General features: G+C 43.0%; 2 protein-coding genes across 5 annotated transcripts; both read left to right on the top strand.

Moving 5' to 3' along the window:
- The first annotated feature begins 430 nt into the window (after window positions 1–430).
- LOC124139618 (alpha-galactosidase A-like) lies at window positions 431–9,821 on the top strand. 2 transcript variants are annotated; one of them, XM_046506838.2, is made up of 8 exons: window positions 431–552; window positions 3,072–3,240; window positions 3,848–4,022; window positions 4,321–4,495; window positions 5,099–5,193; window positions 6,108–6,269; window positions 6,953–7,150; window positions 7,841–9,821. In XM_046506838.2, the coding sequence occupies exons 2-8, from the start codon at window positions 3,092–3,094 to the stop codon at window positions 8,096–8,098; spliced, it is 1,212 nt and encodes a 403-aa protein (XP_046362794.2). In that variant the 5' UTR covers window positions 431–552; window positions 3,072–3,091; the 3' UTR covers window positions 8,099–9,821. The 2 variants fall into 2 exon arrangements, with proteins under 2 accessions (XP_046362794.2, XP_046362796.2); XM_046506840.2 differs by having other exon boundaries at window positions 447–548.
- A 1,344-nt stretch (window positions 9,822–11,165) lies between these two features.
- Window positions 11,166–19,906, top strand: LOC124139617 (alpha-galactosidase A-like). Of its 3 annotated transcripts, none has more exons than XM_046506834.2 (8): window positions 11,166–11,296; window positions 13,318–13,503; window positions 14,508–14,682; window positions 15,854–16,028; window positions 16,859–16,953; window positions 17,379–17,540; window positions 18,483–18,680; window positions 19,208–19,906. In XM_046506834.2, the coding sequence occupies exons 2-8, from the start codon at window positions 13,346–13,348 to the stop codon at window positions 19,463–19,465; spliced, it is 1,221 nt and encodes a 406-aa protein (XP_046362790.2). In that variant the 5' UTR covers window positions 11,166–11,296; window positions 13,318–13,345; the 3' UTR covers window positions 19,466–19,906. The 3 variants fall into 3 exon arrangements, with proteins under 3 accessions (XP_046362790.2, XP_046362792.2, XP_046362791.2); XM_046506836.2 differs by lacking the exon at window positions 11,166–11,296 and adding an exon at window positions 11,528–11,546; XM_046506835.2 differs by lacking the exon at window positions 11,166–11,296 and adding an exon at window positions 11,574–11,591.
- The last annotated feature ends 2,745 nt before the right edge of the window (window positions 19,907–22,651 follow it).

Genomic DNA, 22,651 nt, shown 5'->3' with positions numbered 1-22,651 from the left:
CCACGCAATTGGGATACGATGACGTGCATCAAACCAAGTCAGCGAGCCTGACCATCCGATCCTGTTAGTCGCCTCTTACGACAAGCATAGTCGCCTTTTACGGCAAGCATAGGTTGCTGAAGACCTATTCTACCCCGGATTTTCACGGGTCCCGATGTGAATGCACATAGCATATGGATAATAGTTTAGTTCATTTATAGTGTGTTTCTGTCAAATCACACAGAACTACGGAAGCGTAGTGGGGTCACAGTGAATATTTTTTTGTCTAAGTATGTCCTACGTAGGACTTAGTATCTTCTACGTAGGACTCAGTATCTTCTAAGCAGGCCTTTTTATCTCCTACGTAGGACTTAGTATGACGTAAAACCCCATTTCACCTCACCTGTCATACGCGCAGAACGATAGTCAAGAACATGGGCGGTACGATGTCGCCAAAACGCAACGCTCCGGTTGTTCATTTACACGGAAAAACACAAGGTTGACTCAGTGTCGTGTGACTGGAGAGCGAGAGAGGTGTTCAAAAGTTCAGCATACTATCTTCAGTACACGCACGTGAGATCTATCTTATATATTGTCATAACATACTTTTCCAACAAATCGGTAACATATTTACTTAAACTCATTGCTGAGAACGAGCTATTTACTTGGGATCACGGGTTTCACTTCCGGGTGTGTTGATGTTATGATTTCTGTGTGTGTTTGTATTAACACGTGGTTGTCGTCTGATTGTAGCTATGATATACAGCAATGTGTAAATTATGCTACAGTGTATAAAACACCATGGATGAACAACTTCTTTATTACAATTAGTGCGGCTTTTCGGTGTACATCCTAACACCTTTATCAAGCAAGTGATGGATAGTGCTGAACAACATAGGTATATATACTTATTAACATCAATGTTTATACAGTAAATTGATTGGTGGACACAGAGCTGATTAAGATGATCCTAATTCACTGGCTTCCAATCATCCCAATCAGCTTCCGTGGTTCCCTGTCCCATTAGTCATTCACTGGCTTCGAATCATCTTAATCAGAAGTTGTTCATCCATAGAACGTGTCTTTCTTCATCACACCAACTTCTAAATGCCACTGAAAGAAGTTATAAAACACCAGTTTAGGGATTAAAATGTCCCTCTGACGGTGAGAATATATCGATACCCTGCAACGATTGTCAAAGGACACGACTAATGTCATCGTCATCGTCACTGTCATCGTCATCGCGTCAGGGCGTGATTATAATATCAATCACGGGTTTGTCAGGCCCAGACTCGACATGTTGCAGGTCCCCGTTGAATAGATGGAATACTAAGTTTTGATTGATTGTTTATTTGTTGTTTAACGCCGCACTCAGGAATATTCCCGCTGTATAACGGTGGTCTGTAAATTAATCGAATCTGAATTGTCAAATATTTCGAAACTTTAGCGACCCTTTTGCACGGATTACTCGTGGACAAAGAAGTGTTTATCCAGTGCATAAGTCGCAGTTACGACACGTAATGTACGTGTTGTGTGAACGTGCAGGTGGCGCACATTAAATCCACGTGGTTGTTACTATTTGTTTGTTTGTTTGTTTGTTTATTTGTTGCTTGACGCCGCACTCAAAAATATTCAAGCAATTAAAATTATCGAGACTGGACCAGACAACCTAGTGATTGACGTCATGATCATCGATCCACGCAATTGGGATCGATGACATGCATTAATCAAGTCAGCGAGTCTGACCACCCGATCCCGTTAGTCGCCTCTTATGACAAGCATAGTCGCCTTTTACGGCAAGCATGGGTTGCTGAAGACCTATTTTACCCCGGATCTTCACGGGTCACTTATTTTTGAAAAGTTGCACGCCCGATGGTCGGAAGTTTCTAAGATGATAATCCCCCACCTCATTGTTATTTTCTGAGAACTATCATTAATCGGTACTATTCTGATGTTTACCCTTTTGTTACTTGTGATCGTTAGTCATGAAAACTATGGACTGACAACATTTTATCTGGTCTGGTTTCCTTGCAAATTTGCCAGTCTGGTTGTCTGACTGAAAGTTAGGGGAATTCTATACACTGCAAATTCACAAAACAATGTACTGAACACGACTATGTTCAGTCGTGATGTACCTAAACTGACAGATCCAAGCTGAGGCTATCAATACGACTACTAGACTAGTGGGGGCACGGGTGGCCCAGTCGTCTGAGGCGCCGCGATTCGCTGTGCAGAGTTGCCTCCCTTGGGCACGCCTGAAACCTATGATTGTTGGTTCCAATCCCGTTTCGCTCCGATTATGTTTCTAGGTTTGTCAGCACCATACCCGTGCTCGTGGGTTTCACCGAAGTGGAAAACGTCTGAGACCTGAATCACTTGGGGCTTTCCTCCCACATTAAGCTGACATGCCGCGATATAAGTGGAATACTGTTAAAAGCGGCGTTAAACTCACTCACACACTAGACTAGTTTAGCTCTCATTATACGCCCGCTTTAATTAACGTTAATGAATGCAGATTCCGGATTTGGTGGTTTATGTCACAGGGGCTTGTAACGCAAATATAGCAGCTACAAAATATATGGTCACACCCAGTGTCAGTATACTATATAAAGGATCCTTTTATATAGTATACTGACACTGGATGTGACCATATATCTTGTAGCTGCTATTTTTGCGTTACAAGTCCCTGTGGTTAAGACCCGTTAAGACTCCGGGGTAGAATAGGTCTTCAGCAACCCATGCTTGCCGTAAAAGGTGACTTTGCTTGTCGTAAAAGGCGACTAACGGGATCGGGTGGTCAGGCTCGCTGACTTGGTTGATGCATGTCATCGATCCCAATTGCGTGGATCAATGCTCATGATATCAATCACTGGCTTGTCTGGTCCAGACTCGATTATTTACAGACCTGAGTGCGGCGTTAAACAACAAGCCAACCAACCAACCCTGTGGTTTAAGTAATGAGCTTTTTTCACTTCCTTTTCGGTTATCTCCCTGCACAATTTCTTTTCTTCGCTTTCTCTGTTTGACGTTTTAGGAGTGTGTGGTAAACTTGAGTTGGTTTCCAAGCTTATATTTCTGTTGTCTACGTACAGGTGGCGAGCCAAGTTCCATAATGATGAAACTGTTGACGTTCATTGCTGGAGTAAGTGTTGTCGCTGCCCTTGACAATGGCCTAGCTCGCACTCCACCAATGGGGTGGTTGTCATGGGAACGCTTTAGATGCAACCTTGACTGCAAAAATGACCCGGACAATTGTATCAGGTAAGTAGGCCATGACATATCTTTTCACGTTTTATCGCGGTTTGATTACTGATTTTATTGTTTTGTGTTAAATATGTTTTTGTAAAGTGTTGTACCGCGGGTACATCGATATTCTCCGCCCGCCAGGCAGAAGCAAATATTATCACCATCTTCAGTGATTTTTAAAGAAATGAGTGAGTTGGGTCTTTGAATAGTTATTGCACAGCGTGTAAGCTTAATGTATATGTTGAAGCATGGCTTCAAGTTGTATAAGTCTGAGACTTAACCACGGGTATGATCCTGACTCAACTAGAATCATAATCAGGGCGATTCATAGGATCCTGACACGCCTAAGGGACGTAACTCTGCACAGTGAACAATATGTATTTACTCACTCGAACACCACCTATTGGCTCACTCTACACCATTTCTGTGATTTTAAGCTGAAAGATCAAAGACGCCGACTGTACTTTATCTCTGCGGTTAAGTGCACTTTTTGTGCTACGTCATAATGGGCTTACGTCATGAGGCTGTTCAATTGACCTTGCCCGTGATCTGACATATTATTTGAAAGAATGAATGAACTGGCGTAGACTTATTGAGATTCCTGTCTGCTGCACTATTTCAGTGAGAACCTGTACATGAGAATGGCGGATATCATAGCGGCGGAGGGATACAAAGACGCGGGTTACCAGTATGTGTGTGTAGACGACTGTTGGCTGGCGAAGTCACGTGACAGTAATGGACGCCTGCAGCCCGACCCTGATAGATTCCCGCATGGCATGAAGGCATTGGCTGACTATGTATGTGGTTGCATTATCTGACAATAAAATTCAAAAAGGGATTGAGCATATCGAACGATGACAAAATAAATATAACATTTTGGTCCACTCATTCATTTTGGAAAAGGTGATTGCTTCAAGGTCAGTGATTCACTGTTATTTGCTTCATTGAAACAGAAACCAAATTTACCGATATATGGTTTCTGATCGAAAATATGTAAAATGTATCCCCATTTATGCATTAAATGCATTAATCATTTATTTTTCAAACCAGGATATATCCTCTTCGTCCATCAATCCTAAATATTGAATGCTACAGGTCCACTCAAAAGGCCTGAAGTTCGGAATCTATGAGGATGTCGGATCGGAAACTTGCGCAAGGTACCCTGGGAGTAGAGGTCATTATCAGACTGATGCGCTGACATTTGCTGAGTGGGGGATAGACCTGTTGAAGTTTGATGGATGTAATATTAAACCAGAGGACTTTGCGGAAGGTGTGTATTAGGGATGAAACGGAACACCAAGGCCACGATACGATACGTATCACGATACGCACATTACGTGAAATCGCATTCTTGAATATTTCATGAGCAGGTTCCAAAGGAAAAGCTAGCTGCAGACACATGTTCGTAGCTGCTGTCATCATCCAGCACCCCCACTGGATCAGACGACCCGTGAAGATCCGGGGTAGAATAGGTCTTCAGCAACCCATGCTTGTCGTAAAAGGCGGCTATGCTTGTCGTAAGAGGCGACTAACGGGATCGGGTGGTCAGACTCGTTGACTTTGTTGATGCATGTCATCGTATTCCAGCTGCGGGGATCGATGTTCATGATGTCAATCACAGGATTGTCTGGTCCAGACTCGATTATTTAAAGAGACTGCCGTCATATAGCTGGAATGTTGCTGAGTGCGGCGTTAAACAACAACAAACAAAACAAACAAACACTGGATCAGACTCGATTTTATATATTTGTTTTGTTTTATCACACATATTTATCATTTTTCAATATCATTGACAAGACTTCAGTTGATAGTGCATCTACCCGACATATATTACCAGAACCGGCTGACCTATAAACTCGTTCATGTTGTCTAGGTTACAGTGAAATGGGATTTTACCTGAACAAGACGGGTCGGCCAATCCTGTACTCGTGTGAGTGGGCGATAGGCGACATCATGCACGGCCGGAAGGTAAGCCTCTTCATCGACTGTCTCCTACACATCACATCACTACTGTACCTTGCTCAAACACTATATCGACCACCAGTAGGACCACGTACACCTTAACTGTTCATCATAACCGTTATAAATATTTTCACCTGTAATCAGCTTAATCACTGGATTGTCTCGTCCAGACGCGATTACTCACAGACTACCGTCATGTAGCCTGAATATTACTTCTACTTCTACTACTACTACTATCGCTGCTACTACTGCTTCTACACCTATTATTATTACTACTACTACTACTACTACTACTACTACTTCCCGAAGCAAGAGAGTTAACTGACCTAAAAAGCCCAGTTTCCACCCTTGCCGAACTGGAATTGCTGGGCTCTATCGTAGCACCACCAGTGACTGTTACGAGTTATGTCCCTTTTATGCCTCTCCTAAGGACCTATCATATCTCCAATTGACCACCTCTCGTATCACTTGCATTGGCTTCAAACAAAATGGCGGCGATCAGTCAAGACGATCTGATCGATAATCAAGATCTATATTGTGATAAAACGGTTCTTACATCGCGAAGTATATCAAATCACGTGAGCACCTTGACAATCTTTTGACAACGAGTTAGCGGTGCACATGCTTTGCAAATCCTGCAGTCGACCGAAATCTGCATGACAGTTTACGAAACGGATTTCGGATAGCGCGATTTTGACTGGACTATGCATAAACTCGTCAGTCCAGCCAAATCTAACTCCATGTGTGTGTGTGGAGGTGTGTGTGTGTGTGTGTGTGTGTGTGTTATTAAATTTGGACTCGTCCCACCCCTAATGGGGGGTGTTTGATAATTTTGATTTGCAGGTGAAGGGTGAACATACACTGGACCCAGTGAACCTTTTCACCTCTGATCTACTTACACTCAATCACTGTCTCTTCAGGCCAACTATACTGCAGTGATGGAGATTTGTAATACGTGTAGGAATGCCATTGACCTCAACGATCAGTGGGAAAGTATCGTCAGGATCTTCAACGTCTACGCCAAAGACGTCGGCAACTTCAGCAAAATAGCCGGGCCCGGGGGCTGGAATGACCCGGATGAGGTAAGAAGAACGATTTCCGGCAATTTTTCAACATTTTGGGGAAAAGAAAATGTGTTCAAGTTATCAATAACTAAATATGTTGTAATCGTAAATATAATAATGATTATATGGCTTTTGAAACCTATATCAGTAGGAATTACGGAATACGCAATTGGGATACGATGACATGCATCAACCGAGTCAGCGAGCCTGACCACCCCATCCCGTTAGTCGCCTCTTGCGACAAGCATAGTCGCCTTTTAGGGCAAGGATGGTTTGCTGAAGACCCCGGATCTTCACGGGTGTCACGGAATCGAAAACACCTCGTCTAAGACCTGCATCACTTCGGGTTTTCCTCCCACATTAAGCTGACACAGTACAGCCTACAAAACACTCCTACCATGCAGCAGTTTCAATACATTTTTAGACTCGTGAAGATCCGGGGTAGAATAAGGTCTACTGCAACACATGCTTGCAGTAAAAGGCGACTGTGCTTGTCGTAAGAGGCGACTAACTGGATCGGGTGGTCAGGCTCGCTGACTTGGTTTAAGCGTGTCATCGTATCCCAATTGCGTTGATTGATGCTCATGATGTTACTGGATTGTCTGGTCCAGACTCGATTATTTACAGACCTCCATCATATAGCTGGAATATTGCTGAGTGCGGCGTTAAACAACAAACCCCACATTTTTATGTGTTTCCAGCTAGTGATAGGCGACTTCTCACTCAGCCCTGACCAGGAACGAACACAGATGGCGCTGTGGTCGATGTGGGCAGCGCCACTGCTCATGTCTGTAGACCTACGTAACATCCGGCCGGAGTCAAAGAATCTCCTTCTCAACAAAGGACTGATTGCTGTCAACCAGGACCCGCTTGGAGTCCCGGGATCTGTTAGAATGACGGTATGTCTTGATTTGATTTTTGTGTGACCTGATGCGATTCTACTGTACTGTACTTGAAAATACATATATGAATGATAAGGGTCCCCTTTGGTGTCTTTTAAGTTTTGGAAAACTTTAAAATATTAATATGAAAATTGTCCAAATGTTCAGATACGTAGGTAAGGCGAAAATTAGCATGAGTCAAAGACTTGATCATGTTCAAATACACTAAACTACGGTTATAACGAACAGGCTTATAACGAACTGACGGATATAACGAACTTACTTTTTAGTCCCGACTATTTGCTGTAGTTATGCTGTATATATGCTTATAACAAACTACGGTTATAACGAATTAAAATTTGTAGTCCCTTTGAGTTCGTTATAACCGTAGTTTACTGTATTGTAAAAATACATCCTGAAAACCACCATTTTGACACACTGTATCCTTGCCTATGAATTAAGTGTTGTCAGAAGTCCCAAACATTCAATTGTTGAATGAAAAAGTTGTCATTCAAATGATCATCTCTGAAAACTTTCGTAACAATTTCTATTGGTTTCGTTCAATTGTTAAACCTTCTGATTCAAAACGGCCCTTGTCCTACATCGTCATTACACAGTGGATAACAGAGGGTGGTGTTGCCTTTCAGCTTGCGCCTGTGACGTGACGTCCAACGCTTTCAACGTTCTTTTCTGTCTTATCTGTTTCAGATTGACCAGTTTTCTATTTGGACTCGGCCTGTCATCCCCAAAGGAAGCGTTGCCACAGTTTTCTTTAACCAGCAGACTGGTGGTACTCCGCGGAATATCTCAGTGCCAATGTACCTCCTCGTAGATGGCACGGCATCTCACTACCTCATCACTGATACATTCACAGGGTCTAAACTAGCAAGGCTGGCGTATTTGCAGTCCTTGACAGTGCGTGTTAATCCGACTGGTGTTGCCATGGTAAAGATGACCCCAGCGTGATGATTTTGGGAGAAGGATTACACCACGATTGTATGTCCCAGATTGATCTGCAATAGACACGTCATCAAGACTGTCCCACTGAGACCTGACTCAGTTTTTATAAGCATTTCTCCTGTCTGTAGTTATATAGATGTATATGTATATACTCTGAAGGATGCTGTGTCATCATTTGAAACACTGACTGTTGTTTCATGCCAATCTATGCTCAAGTAGACGATGGCTACGTGATAGTGTTGTTACATTCAAGTCTATTGTAACATAGGCTTTGACTATTTACACGCCAATCCATTGTTTAAACGTTAATTATATCGTTGTGGCTGTGGCTGTAGTTGTGGCTGTAGCTGTGGTTATTGCTGTGGCTGTGGCTGTGGCTGTGACTGTAGCTGTGGCTATTGCTGTGGTTGTGGCTGTGACTGTAGCTGTGGCTATTGCTGTGGTAATGGCTGTGACTGTAGCTGTGGCTATTACTGTGGTTGTGGTTATGGCTGTGACTAGCTGTGGCTATTGCTGTAGTTATGGCTGTGACTGTAGCTGTGGCTGTGGTTATGGCTGTGACTGTAGCTGTGGCTATTGCTGTGGCTGTGGTTATGGCTGTGACTGTAGCTGTGGCTATTACTGTGGCTGTGGTTATGGCTGTGACTAGCTGTGGCTGTGGTTATGGCTGTGACTGTAGCTGTGGCTATTACTGTGGCTGTGGTTATGGCTGTGACTAGCTGTGGCTGTGGTTATGGCTGTGACTGTAGCTGTGGCTATTACTGTGGCTGTGGTTATGGCTGTGACTGTAGCTGTGGCTGTGGTTACTGTTGTGGCTGTGGCTGTGACTACTACATGTACATATTTAGCAGAGTGCATACTTTTTATTGCTTTTCTCCTTAACGATGTTTGTTTGTTGCTTAACGCCGCGCTGTAATAAGTGAATTACTTTCTAAATAGTTGGTTGGTTTGTTGTTTTACGCCGCTCTCAGCAATATTCCAGCTATATGAAGGCGTTCTGTTAATAATCGATTCTGGACCAGACAATCTAGTGATTGACATCATGAGCATCGATCTACACACTTGGGTACGATGACATGTATCAACCCAGTCACGGAGCCTTACGACGAAGACCAATTCTAACCCAGATCTTCACAGGTCCATAACAATATATAACCATTTTCAAGACAAGCGTCAGTCCTGACCACGTTTATACGGAGGGAAACCTCACCTTCCGAATGGGTACCCTTGGGACTACTCACATGTATATAAAGTAAAAGTATAGGGCTCCAGCAACCTGAACGGCGGCGGTCCCATTGATTTGTTTATTTGTTTTGTTTGTTTGTTGTTTAACGCCGCACTCAGCAATATTCCAGCTAAATGAGGGCGATCTGTAAATAATCCAGCCTGGACCAGATTGACATTTGAACTACCACCCGCGCCGTCAGACCACCATCAACCAAGTCGATCCTGACAATCCTTTTGACCGCCTTTAAGGGGGAGTACGGTTTGATGGGGATCATTTCTAGCCCAGAAACCCCCCATGTTGTTAAAATGACGTTATTGCAGTGACAACGAACTGTGTACTGAGTTTACTTGTAACATGTTTCTAAACAATGCCAACAAATTATATATCATTTTTTGGCATTCACTGGAATTGGGAGCTGCTAGGGTATTGATGCACCGATGTATTGTGTAGTTGTATAGGAGTGTGTTTTTTACATTAAATACATTCTCTATGAAAATGTAATCTTGAAGTTCATGGTTATTATACCCCGCCACGAAGTGGAAGGGGGATAAAGGAATGGGTACTGTCCTTTCGTCCTTCCGTCCGCCCATCCGACAGGTTTCGTTTCCGAAGCAGAACTCCAAAACCATGAGAGAAATCTTAACGAGACTTGGCACATAGATAGGTCTAGTGGTGAACTGGTGACTTGATAGTTTCGGATTTTTGAAAAAAATATTTTTCGAGTTTCCATGGCAACGACTTTGACTAAAAGAAAGCGGGGGGGTCTCTTTTCCAGAGCAGATCTTGAAAACAGCACAATATTTCTTGCCTTACACACAACCGGACATGTCATATAGGCGGGGGATGGGAGTATTTCATGCTTGTTTGTATTGGTGATATGCCATGTGAACTATTATTTTAAACAGACGGGCGATGAATGCGAACCTATTCATGTGAGTGGAGTACTGAACCAAGTATATCGCCCAGCGCTGGTACATGTGCGCGTGGTTTAAATGAACTGACGTATAGAAATTAACAGTGCACAGTGATAATTATTGACCATACAGTGGCAAAGTTGTTTGCTCGGTAAAATGTTTTTTACGCAACGTCATGACATAAACGAGTATTTCAAGACTGAGAAGGTATTTGTTTGTCATATGGGTCAATATGATTTGTGAAAGGCGGGAGTGGGGAGGGGCCGAACTCCGTGACCACGCCCTGTTTCCCCGACAGTAGCCACCGCATACACCCACCCGGTTCCGACATTGAAGTGTACCAGGGGGATACATAATCAGTATAGGTAAACGGACAACGGCTGTGTCTGAACGACCGCCTTTTACCAGAGTCGGGCCTCTCCTTAAATAAATAAAACGTCTTAAATGCATAGGCGGGTTCAGAGGCGGGGTCCACCCCACCACCCCCTCTTTTGAAAACCAAATGTAGTATGTTATAGATTATAGACAGTAAAATTTTCTGAGAAAGGATTTTGATATTTTGGACCTCTCCCTTTTAAAATTGCTGGATCCGCCCTTGAAATGTAAATTATTGACTATATGGGCTGCTTATATGACAAACTCCACAAATGTTAGTATCGTATAAAATCCCTAAATATTTCCCTCAATGAAAACTGTATCTCATGTGCCCATACTATGAACGCGGCCTTTTTGTACGTTTAAACGTCCATGATAAAACACTAGGTTTATAGGTACACGTTTATAATGAGAAATCGTAACCACACACCTAATCAACGTACACTCCAATTCCCTAGTAAATCCAAAAAGTAGAGGCAATGAAAACTTCTTTGCGGTTAATAGGAAACGTACGTGAAATGTATCCAGGTTAGATTGTAACGAAATACTAAAAACCAGTAATTGGAAACAGAAACGAATCGCCAAAACGCATCCCGGAATCACTGACGCGCTTCGCAACCCGGTCGCCTTTCAACGTAGCGCGTCGAGCGGACAAGGGGATATCCGAACCTGCGTTTCTCCCAACAGGTATATTATAGAAAAACCACAACATATCCGTATGTCTGACATGTAGATCTATTAACACTCATGCCAATTTGTTCTTCACATCATGTGACGCGAAGCAACAATGACTCAGCCGGACCGATTAACTCCGGGTGGAGCCGAGAATATTACCTCGATTCTTGTGTGTCAGTTAGTGCGAGTTATTGTCGTAGTGTGTCATTAGGCGTGTTATATAATCTTAGTTTCAATAACATCACTTGGATTATATCTTGAGGTGAATATGTCCAAGTGTTGCTGGAATGGTAGTGACTACATACATGTATGTACACCCTCCCAGGAATGCTTTTAATTGATTTATTTTGTATAGTGAAGCGATTTAATTTTTATGCCCCAGAAGTGGAGAACAGTTTGTTGTTCGTTCACTGTCGTCTGTCTTCGCTCCTAGCTATATATCCTCCGTTCATATATTGATTTAGTGTACACAAACGGAAGAGTGTATTAACTTTATATCTTTTCAAATGTGTCACGTTCAGGAATGAATTGTAGCCTATTGGTATATTTTGTCTACATTGCATGGTGTAGCCATGTCTTATTCATTCAACACTATGTCTACATACGAGACAGTAAGTTTATTCTCGTCTGCGTGAGTCCCTGTGAATTGGCTTCACATATGCTTTGTACTAACGGAAGGAGTTCAGTGGTTGCGTTCGTACGCTTATGCTAGGTATATATGTCTAAGGAATGTACATTAGTATTTATTTTGTATGTTACAACGTGTATATTTCATGTTCAGAGAAATAGATTGCAGTCTTTTCGTCAGTCGCCACTCCTACAGCCCAGTAGCCCTCGTTCATATAGTGTTTCAATGCAAATAAGCGGATAGAGTCTATTGACCTACATAAAAGACCTGCGTGTAGTGTTTCTTCCGCATGACCCGATTGTGTTGAAAGGATAAAGAAACAGTCATAGACGTTTGTTAATATTGAGATATGTTGGTATTGTCATGTATTTGTAGTTATTTCGGTGTGAGAGTTAGACATAACAGTTTCCATACAGACCCCATACCCCCAGAGAGCCCCACATCAGCCTGTGGGGTATGGTATGACGAGCAGACGACGCACGAAGGGGCGTAACTCCAATTTCTTACCACCCGGGCTGATTGCCCATTCAAAATGCATTGTCTTACCTCCATGTCAGAATGATGAGTTCTGATTAAAAAAAAAATGTCAACGAAACACACCTGACACTGCACAAGTTTTTACCATTCGTCATCACTCTCATGTTTCCGTACAACGAGGCTTGTCCCGGAATGGAATGAGTTGATCACAAATGAAAGTTAACCTCAACTCAATCGAAACGCTTTTTTCTATCAGTTTTCAATTCTTTTTAAATTTTATTTTACAATGGCAGATTGTAACATGTCGGCAATATGAATTTGTTGCAGCAGCATCCGGCTAAGTTGTGTGTGTGTGTGTGTGTGTGTATGTATGTTTGTGTGTGTGTGTGGGGGGGGGGGGGGGGGGGGGGGGGGGGGGGGGGGGAGGTGTTGGTGATTGTCTACAGCATACCATATTTGGATTTCAAAATGTATGTGTCACACAGTGTCTGTCGATGCTCATGACATCAATCACTTGTTTGTCTGGTTCAGGGGTTATTGAAATATGGGTTACAAAGTATATGACATGCAAATACCTGTCGATAATAGGTTTAATTATTTTAATATTTTGTAATTTTGTGTGATCTAACCTGACGTTCTCGTCTTTCCGCTCAGAAACAGAAACTGGCTGCACGAGAGACGGGAGTTGCAACGACTGACTGAGTATGGTTTTACGCCGCTTTTAGCAATATTCCAGCAATATCACGGCGGGGGACACCAGAAATGGGCTTCACACATTGTACCCATGTCGGGAATCGAACCCGGGTCTTCGGCGTGACGAGCGAACGCTTTAACCACTAGGCTACCCGACCGCCCCGGAGTTGCAACGAACAACTTCCTTTTGAAGCAGAGCCCTACAGTGTCTGTACTCCTTGTATTTCTGTTCAAGACTTTAGGGTGACAAGCCAAATACCGACATGGAGTCGTCGACGTTGCTGATGCTTATTGCTGTTGGTACTGTTGCTGTCCGTGCCCTTGACAATGGTCTAGCGCGCACGCCGCCGATGGGTTGGTTGTCATGGGAACGTTTCAGATGCAACTTAGACTGTCTAAATGACCCAGATAACTGTATCAGGTATGTCATAAACTACTCTTGTTTATTTTAGAAAATAGGGGTAGAATAGGTCTTCAGAAACCCATGCTTGCCCTAAAAGGCGACTATGCTTGTAGTAAGAGGCGACTAACAGGATCGGGTGGTCAGGCTCGGAAGCATGTCATCGATCCCAATTGCGTGGATCGATGCTCATGATATCAATCCCCGGATTGTCTGGTCCAGTCTCGATTATTTACAGACCGCCGTTATATAGCTTGAATATTGCTGAGAGCGGCGTAAAACAACAAACCAACCAACTGTTTAGAAAATAAATCGCATATTACATCGTATATGTATTATGCGAAATATCGGTGCGTAATCTTTGAAGAACTTTGTATCCGAAATGTTATGCACCGGAACAACTCGTTCCGTCTCGAACCCCCGGCGGTTTACACATGATGTGGGGTACTAAACGCAAATCCTTCACTGAACCAGTTTGGGCCTACAATGTAAACCGTTCACATTCATAACTTCACTGTGCAGAGTTGCGTCACTTACGCATGCCGGAAACCCCTGATAGTGGGTTCGAATCCCGGTTCTCCCTGATTATGTTTCTAGGTCTGTCAGCACCATACCTGTGCTCGTGGATTTCACCGTCTGAGACCTGCATCACTTCGGGATTTCCTCCCACAGTAAGCTGACAAAACTGGAATACAGTTAAAGGCGGCGTTAAACTCAACTCAGTCACTCAGTCACTCACATCCATAATGCTCTTGGTTTTGGCCGATATATCGTTGTAGGGAGCTTGGGGAATAAGATTCGTACACACAACAGTGACACAACAGTGACGTCACGTGTAGATGTTATTCATCAATCTCTATCGGCTATTTCCGTCAATCCTGGAAAAAAGGCTTTGAATATATTTGGAATAGGGGTAAGGCTGGCAGGCTTTCAACTGGTGAAAGCATCCAGCAAGGTATCTGATCGATACCTAAAATTAATAGTTCTCTGTGAAAATTACTCAGACCTCTGCTGCACTATTTCAGTGAGAACCTGTACATGAGGATGGCGGACATCATAGCGGCGGAGGGATACAAAGACGCGGGTTACCAGTATGTGTGTATTGATGACTGCTGGTTGTCCAAGTCACGTGACAGTAATGGCCGCCTGCAGCCCGACCCTGATAGATTCCCACATGGCATGAAGGCATTGGCTGACTATGTAGGTTGTTTCAGTTTCTGTTTATTTGTTTGTTGTTTAACGCTGCACTCGGCAATATTCCAGCTGTATGACGGCGATCTGTAAATAATCGTGTCTGGCCCAGACAATCCAGTGATTGACATCATGAGCATCGGTCCACGCAATTGGGATACGATGACATGAATCTACCAAGTCAGCGAGCCCGACCACCCGATCCCGTTTTTATAGCCTCTTACGACAAGCATGTTGTGTGGAATGACGTGATTCAATTCCAAGGGAAAACCTGGATTATGATCCTTGGTTTACCCACACTCTACCTGTGTTCGCTGAAGTGGTAAACGTCTTCGACCTGTGCAACATTGCATAATATCTGGTCCAACCCTCCCACTCCCCCTACCCATAAACATCATTAAGCCATCACCACATTATATTCTTGCTCACTTGGTTGCTATATTGCATCTTATTCCACCCAACTGCGTAGACTGAAGCTCATGTTGCCATTCACTTGATCTTCTGGTCCAGACTCAATTATTTACCGACCTCCGTCTTATAGCTGGAATATTGCTGAGTGCGGTGTTAAACGCCCTACCAACCAACCAACCGACCAGCCAACCAACCAACCAACCAAACCCATTACATCACTACCATGTGAACTTGGGTGATTTCGTGTTACGTGTCGCCCCAAATACTAAAGATCTCCTAAGTTGGGATTCTGGGGCAGCATTGGTCCTATGTATATCAAGTTTATCGTGAAGGGCGACTAAACAGTCCTGGGTGGTCAAGGCTCGGTGACCTGGTTGATTGTGTGTAATCGTACCCGGTCGACTTTGGACTGTGCTCATTATATCTATCACTGGTCTGTCTGGCCCAGTCTTAATTACCCTCTGATAAAGCTGAAGCATTGCTTATTGTGACCTAAGACAGTCAAACTAACACAAGAAACAAAATAACAAAGTCATGCAAATGAGACGACGATCTGTTTCTTTCTTTGTTTTGCATGTACAGTAAACTACGTTTATAACGAACACGCTTATAACGAACTGGCGGATATAACTAACTGGTTTTTAGGTCCCTGCCATATGCTGTCTATATGCTTATAACGAACTACGGTTATAACGAACTAAAATTTGTGGTCCCTTTGAGTTCGCTATAACCGTAGTTTACTGTATGTGGTTGGTGGTCCTTGTTTCAGATCCACTCCAAAGGTCTCAAGATTGGCATCTATGAAGACGTGGGGTCAATGACATGCGCAAAGTACCCAGGAAGTGAAGGTCACTATGAGATCGACGCGCAGACATTTGCAGAGTGGGGGATTGACCTGCTGAAGTTCGATGGATGTAACATTAACCCTGATGATTTTAACAAAGGTTCGCATTTTAATCTTGGTATCCATGACCTGTAACATGACTGTGTAGATCTGGTTTAGAGCTGGTCTTCAGAAAGACATGCTTGTCCTAAGAGGCGACTAACGGCTTAGGATGGTCAGGCTCGCTGACGTGATGCATTTCATAGAAGCCAATGTATCGACACCGTGAAGCGCCGAGACCTCACCAACCCATGCTTGTGGTAAGAGGCGACTATGCTTGTCGAAAGACGCGACTAACGGGATCGGGTTGTCAGGCTCGCTTACTTGGTTGATGCATGTCATCGTATCCTAATTGCGTAGATCGATTCTCATATTGTCAATCACAGGATTGTCTGGTCCAGACTTGATTATTTACAGACCGCCGTCATATAGCTGAAATATTGCTGAGTGGCGTTAGACAACAAACAGAACACAGTGTATCGATAATGGACAGGCCGCCGTCATATAACTACTATTGAGTGAGGTCTTAAACTGCAAACAAACATAACAAGGAACGATAGTTTAATACGTCAATAGAACATGCATGTCGGTACCAAAGAAGAAACTTGATCAAGCTACACCTTGTATTTGAGTGAGTGAGTATGGTTTTACGCCGCTTTTCCTGCAATATCACGGCGGGGGACACCAAAGTGGGCTTCACATATTGTACCCATGTCGGTAGTCGAGCCCGGGTCTTCGGCGTGACGACTTGTATAAGAAGCCGGGGTTCAATGGTGTAGGTGTTTAGCACTACTTTATTGAGATATATACAACAGGTTCACAGTGTCATGTTTATTAGGTTTGATTATTCATAGCCTATGCTCACTAATATTACCTTAATGTGTTGTCTAGGTTACCGAGCAATGGGGTTTTACCTGAACCAGACCGGCCGGCCCATCGTGTACTCTTGTGAGTGGGCTCTTGGGGATGTACTGCATCGTCGTCCGGTGAGACATCACAGCTTGATATAACTGGAATACTGTTAAAAGCGGGGTTAAACCCAACTCAATCATTTACTTTTAAGCGGCGCCGGCGAGTGTATATTTTACATAATGTGTCCATTATTCATTCAACCCTTTATTCAGCATTCAACATTTTGAGACATTGATGTGAAGCTGATCTCAATTAAATGAGATCTTTATTTCGATCAGATACAACTCTTGCAAGCAGGATGACATCGGCAAGCTTTGAAATCAATGGTCGCTATACCAACAATCGTTGGACAATTAGATCATCTTCTTTGGCTGATAGCTGCGCTATAAACAACTATTAATGCAAATTCTGTCACCTACCTTATTTATATAATGTATCATTGCAACTTCGACAATGATAATTACCATCTTAGCGTCATCTACATGGTAATATACTTCAGGCCGACTACAAAGCAGTCCTGGATGTTTGCAATACCTGTAGGAACTACAACGACATCAACGACCAGTGGGAAAGTATCGCCAATGTCATCAACTACTACGCCAAAGACGTCGGCAACTTCAGCAAGATAGCCGGGCCTGGAGGCTGGAATGACCCAGATGAGGTATGAAGAACCTTTGATGATTCCACGTTAGCATGGATCCCTAGCAACCCTTCCGTACCTTGTCCTAGGCGGCTAAATGGATCAATCTCATACAACTCAGATCTTACCGCTGAACAAAGATCTGATGACATCCCATCACGGTCACGACGGACCTTTCGCGAAGCTTGACTGACCAATGGAATGACTGACAAGAAACCGACATTTGCCAATCTTTCTCACTATTTTCAAACTTTGAAACATATTTGGACTAATTCTCCATTAAAACATTGGTGACGGAAAACGAACAATCTGGAATGGCTAATAGATAGCCTAGATTGTATGGATTCAGTCATGAAGCTCGTAACTGCCGTTCGGAATACCCGTGTTAAATCTTTCGAGGCTGCATGATCAGAAATCACATCCCGACAGTCACTTCCATGATCTGGTAAGCGACGCTCTGAGTGGTCTGATGAAAGGTCGTTCTGACATGACCCGTAATGGGATCTCCTCAGATCTTTTTTAGCAGTAGCGAGAACAAACATTTGATTTGAATGAGATTGCTAAATGGATAGGGTGGCCAGGCTCGATGACCTGGAAAGCGTGGCAATGGGACACACCGTGATTGACAACATGAGCATCGATCTACGCAATTGAGCCACGCAATTGGGATACGATGACATGCATGAACCAAGTCAGCGAGCCTGACCACCCGATCCCGTTAGTTGCCTCTTACGACAAGCATAGTCGGCTTTTACGGCAAGCATGGGTTGCTGAAGACCTATTCTACCCCGGATCTTCACGGGTCTTAGGTTTTATGTCACAGCAGGTCAACAACATGTCATGAAATACTAGCTGTGAGCTAATGAATTTCATATCATAATCCGATAATGTTAAAATTGGAAATTGGACAAAAAATGCAAAAATAATTATTGTCCTCCCCACAATAATTGTTTCTGTGTGTAGATGGTTATTGGGGACTTCTCACTCAGTCCTGACCAGGAACGAACACAGATGGCGCTGTGGTCGATGTGGGCAGCGCCACTGCTCATGTCTGTGGACCTACGTAACATCCGGCCGGAGTCAAAGAATCTCCTTCTCAACAAAGGACTGATTGCTGTCAACCAGGACCCGCTAGGAGTCCCGGGATCTCTTCGCATGACGGTTAGTTTTTGTAAATAAATTTCATAATCTGTGCATAGAAACATAAAAATACACAAAATGTTAAAGAAAGAAAGTGCTGATTCAGTTTGTTTCTTTAAATGTAAAGCCTTTGGATTCTCTTCTCATATTATCACAAAAAATAGAATTGTTTAAAATATTTTTACTTTACTTGACATTTATGTAATTTTACATTGATTTTCCCCCGAAGTAGATCGACGAGCCTTTTAGCATTTGAAATGGAAAAAAAGGAAGAAGTGAAAATGGCAGTTTGTTCGAATAGTCAGGTGTCGATTTGACACAATGTATATAGGTTAGCCATTTCAAACGCATCAATCTATTGTCTTTTTGAAATTTGAAACTTTCCTGTGTTAGGTTGGTTAACACGTGAAAGTGGAAAATATGTTGAATATAATTACGTGGGATTTTTGTAATAAAGGTTAAGAATTAATATTGCATATTGAACTTAGGTTAGCAATTTAGCAAAAGTATTGAGCTGAGATTTGAAAATTTATTTTTGTCTGCATCAGGTTGGTCAGATTTCGATTTGGACACGACCCATTTTGCCCAAGGGCAGTTTCGCCGCCGTGATGTTCAACACAGGCCAAGGGGGCGCTCCCAGAAACGTGACCGTTCCCATGTACCAGCTGGTCGACGGGTCACAGTTGTCCTACCTCGTGACAGATACCTTCACCGGGAGTAAACTGGCAGTGCTGAGCCTCTTACAGGGCTTAACAGTCCGTGTAAATCCTACAGGAGTCGTAATGGTGACAATCACTCCAGCATGATGACTGACGTCCAGGAAAGTCTCGGTGTGTTTGCAAGGAATCTATTAATGTACATGAAATGAAACGACATCACTTGAGATCTGACCATATGACTGACCATTTCAAGCGTTTTTTTCATTTTGCAATATATTTTGTGCAAACTTGAGAAAACTTTTGCAACGGTAAGTCAGACATGAATCTTTACGTGTAAATATTGAAAGGATGGTGTAACTTGAGGTACTATCTTTATGTTGAACGAGAGAGTAAAACCGGATTTGTTTTCAGATAGGAATGGGTGAAACGTGAATGTATTTCAAGTTAAAGCAACAACAATGTACTTTAATGTTGATTATTTTGATGTATTGTATTGTTTGTTGTTTAACGCCCCACTTAGCAAAATTCGAGCTGTATGACAGCGGTCTGTAAATAATCGAGTCTGGACAAGACAATCCAGTGATTGACATGCATCAACCAAATCAGCGGGCCTGACCACCTGATCCCGTTAGTCGCCTCTTACCACAAGCATGGTCGCCTTTTACGGCAAGCATGGGATGCTGAAGACCTATTCCACCCCGGATCTTAAGGGGTCTGATGATTTTGAGCGTTGCACTGGAAGACACTTGTGTGACAATCCCTAGGACAGTGAAGTATGTATCTTGTGATTTAACGCTGGAGTGGGCGTATGTATAGATCCACGCTATATATCGATTACGTTCACCAGATTATATTCACTCACGTGTCTTCATCATCCTGATCTCATTTACAGCCTCTTGTGACCCGTCTGTGGGTGTCACGATTATGTAGGTACATCTAGGAAGTCCAGGTCATACGAATTCACTACCAACAGTTTGTCAAAGCATACGTTTCATTGGCCATGGAGATTTGGGGTCACACAAGTCTCGAGGAACCTGTGCTAGTCGTATGAGGAGACTAAAATCGGGGATCTGGTATGGGATACATCAATATTAATTACTATTTTTCCTGGCTTAGAATCGATTCTGTACAGGCCACCGCCATATATGTGGACTAGTTGAGTTCCACCTAAAACAACAAACAAACGGATTTCATGCATTATCTGTCACCTTCACAACAAACTGATCACTGGGGCTGCCCACCCGATCCCGTTACTCGCCTCTTTCAGCAAGGACGGGTTGCTGAAGACCAATTCTAACCCGGATCTTCACGGGATTGTCATTTATAAAGTCCTCTAGATCATCTTTTCAGGAAGAGAAATAAAAAAAAGCATTTTGGGTAACTTCATGAAGGCAGTTGCAAGACTCCACACTACGTATGCTCCAGTCGGACATTATTAGCTCCGTCATCGGATACGTTAACATTTCAAATTGCATTCTCAGCTCCCTGGGGAGTATACAACCCGAGGAGTATTTTGTCGCTTTCGATGTGGTATAAGAATACATGTTCGTTTACTTAGCTCTGTTCGTATTGGGGGCACGATGGCCGAGTCATGTAAGGCGGCGCATTTTGTTGTTTTGAGTTGGGTCCCTTGGTTGTGGGTTCGAATCCCGGTTCGCCCTGATTATGTTTCTAAGTTTGTCAGCACCATACCCGTGCTCGTGGGTTTCACCAAAGTGGTAATCGTCTGAAACCTGCACCACTTCGGGCTTTCCTCCCACATTTTAATCAAGCTTGTTACAGTTCAACCTTTATACAACACACATGATCACCAGGATTTATGAACAAATAATTGGAGTGGCATAACTGTGTGAATGCTATGTTTCAGTAATTTTCATGTGAATATATACACCTCGTCTAAAGTATCGCACCACCAAATTTAAAGTGTAATTGCAAGTTCATTTTCAATGTAGAGATTTTCAACTTGTAGACTGTTGACACATCATCTGCCTGTAGACTGGCAGCCACCTTAACTGCCCATCATTGTGGGTGCGTTGATACGAGCCGTATGCACACCTGTGTCTAGAGAAAAAAATCATGTTTGATGACAGAAAGTTCAAGCGTCTTTACTACTATTTATCTTGAATGAAAGTTCTACCAACTTCAAAATCTGTCTTTGATTGAACGATTGTAAGTGAAATGCGTAAGCGTACTATCCCAGGAAATCAAAGATGACAAAGCATTGGCATGTACCAAACTGGGATGTCATGTCGGGCTATTGGAACCGTGTTACAGATTAATCTTACTCTAATCAGTTCGACTCATCAGAAAACACACATTTGTGGGACTTGCCGAGATCAAGTCGTCCACGGAAGACTAGTGCCAGAGAGGACAGACTTGTACGGCAGGCAAAACGACGGCAAACTTCAACTTGCACTGTTCTTCGCCACTGGCATACCACATAGAGGTGTCCCTTAGCATCATCAGGCACCATATCGAGAATGGTACCTTAAGTCTTTCAGCTTGAGAACAATGTTAATTCCTATTTATATGGATAAAATAGAATCTAATTTCATTCCATAAAGTGTGATGTGCAATACCAGGAAAGTAATTGTTTATATGTTTCTGTGATGTCCAGTGATTATTACAATAATGATAAGTGACCAGCACTGTATTTTGTATTGAGAATGTATATTTTATAGTAAACTCACTAAACCATTGTCATTCGTCATTGTTCATTGCTGTTTGTTTAACGCCGGGTCTGGAGGCTGGAATGACCCATATGAGGCATGAAAAACCCCTTGATGATTCCTGTACGCTTGTCTTAGGCGACTAAAAGGATAGGGTGTTCAGGCTCGGTGATTGATTGTTGTTTAACGCCGCACTCGGTAATATTCCAGCTATATGAGGCGGTCTGTAAATAGTCGGGTCTGGACCAGACAGTCCAGTGATTGACATGAACATCTATCTACCCAACAGCTAGCCTGACCACCCAATCCCGTTAGTCGCATCTTACGGCAAGCATGGGTTGGTTAAAACCAATATTCTAACCCGGATCTTCACGGGTATAAGTTCATTGTTGAAACTAATGCGGCAATAATCGATGATGAAGCTGAAACATGGATGCTAGCCGGCCCAGCAAACACTTATCAGTGGCATTTACTGGTATATATTCATCACTACAACCGGAGTGCAAATACTCGCAACATCCACGCTGGCAGAGGCACGATGACCACATGAAAGCAAATCATAGCACCAGGTTGTGCAGCTTTCATTGGGGGGTGTCGAAGATAAAACAAAACATATCTATCAGGCCATGTGATTTTATTACACTATGTATTAACATAAACATTT

This window comes from Haliotis rufescens, unplaced genomic scaffold (genome assembly GCF_023055435.1).
Source record: "Haliotis rufescens isolate VD_foot unplaced genomic scaffold, xgHalRufe1.0.p SCAF_7, whole genome shotgun sequence".
NCBI classification, from domain to species: Eukaryota; Metazoa; Mollusca; class Gastropoda; order Lepetellida; family Haliotidae; genus Haliotis; species Haliotis rufescens.
Note: the sequence above shows the minus strand (reverse complement) of the source record. Positions and strands in the feature narration are given on the sequence as shown.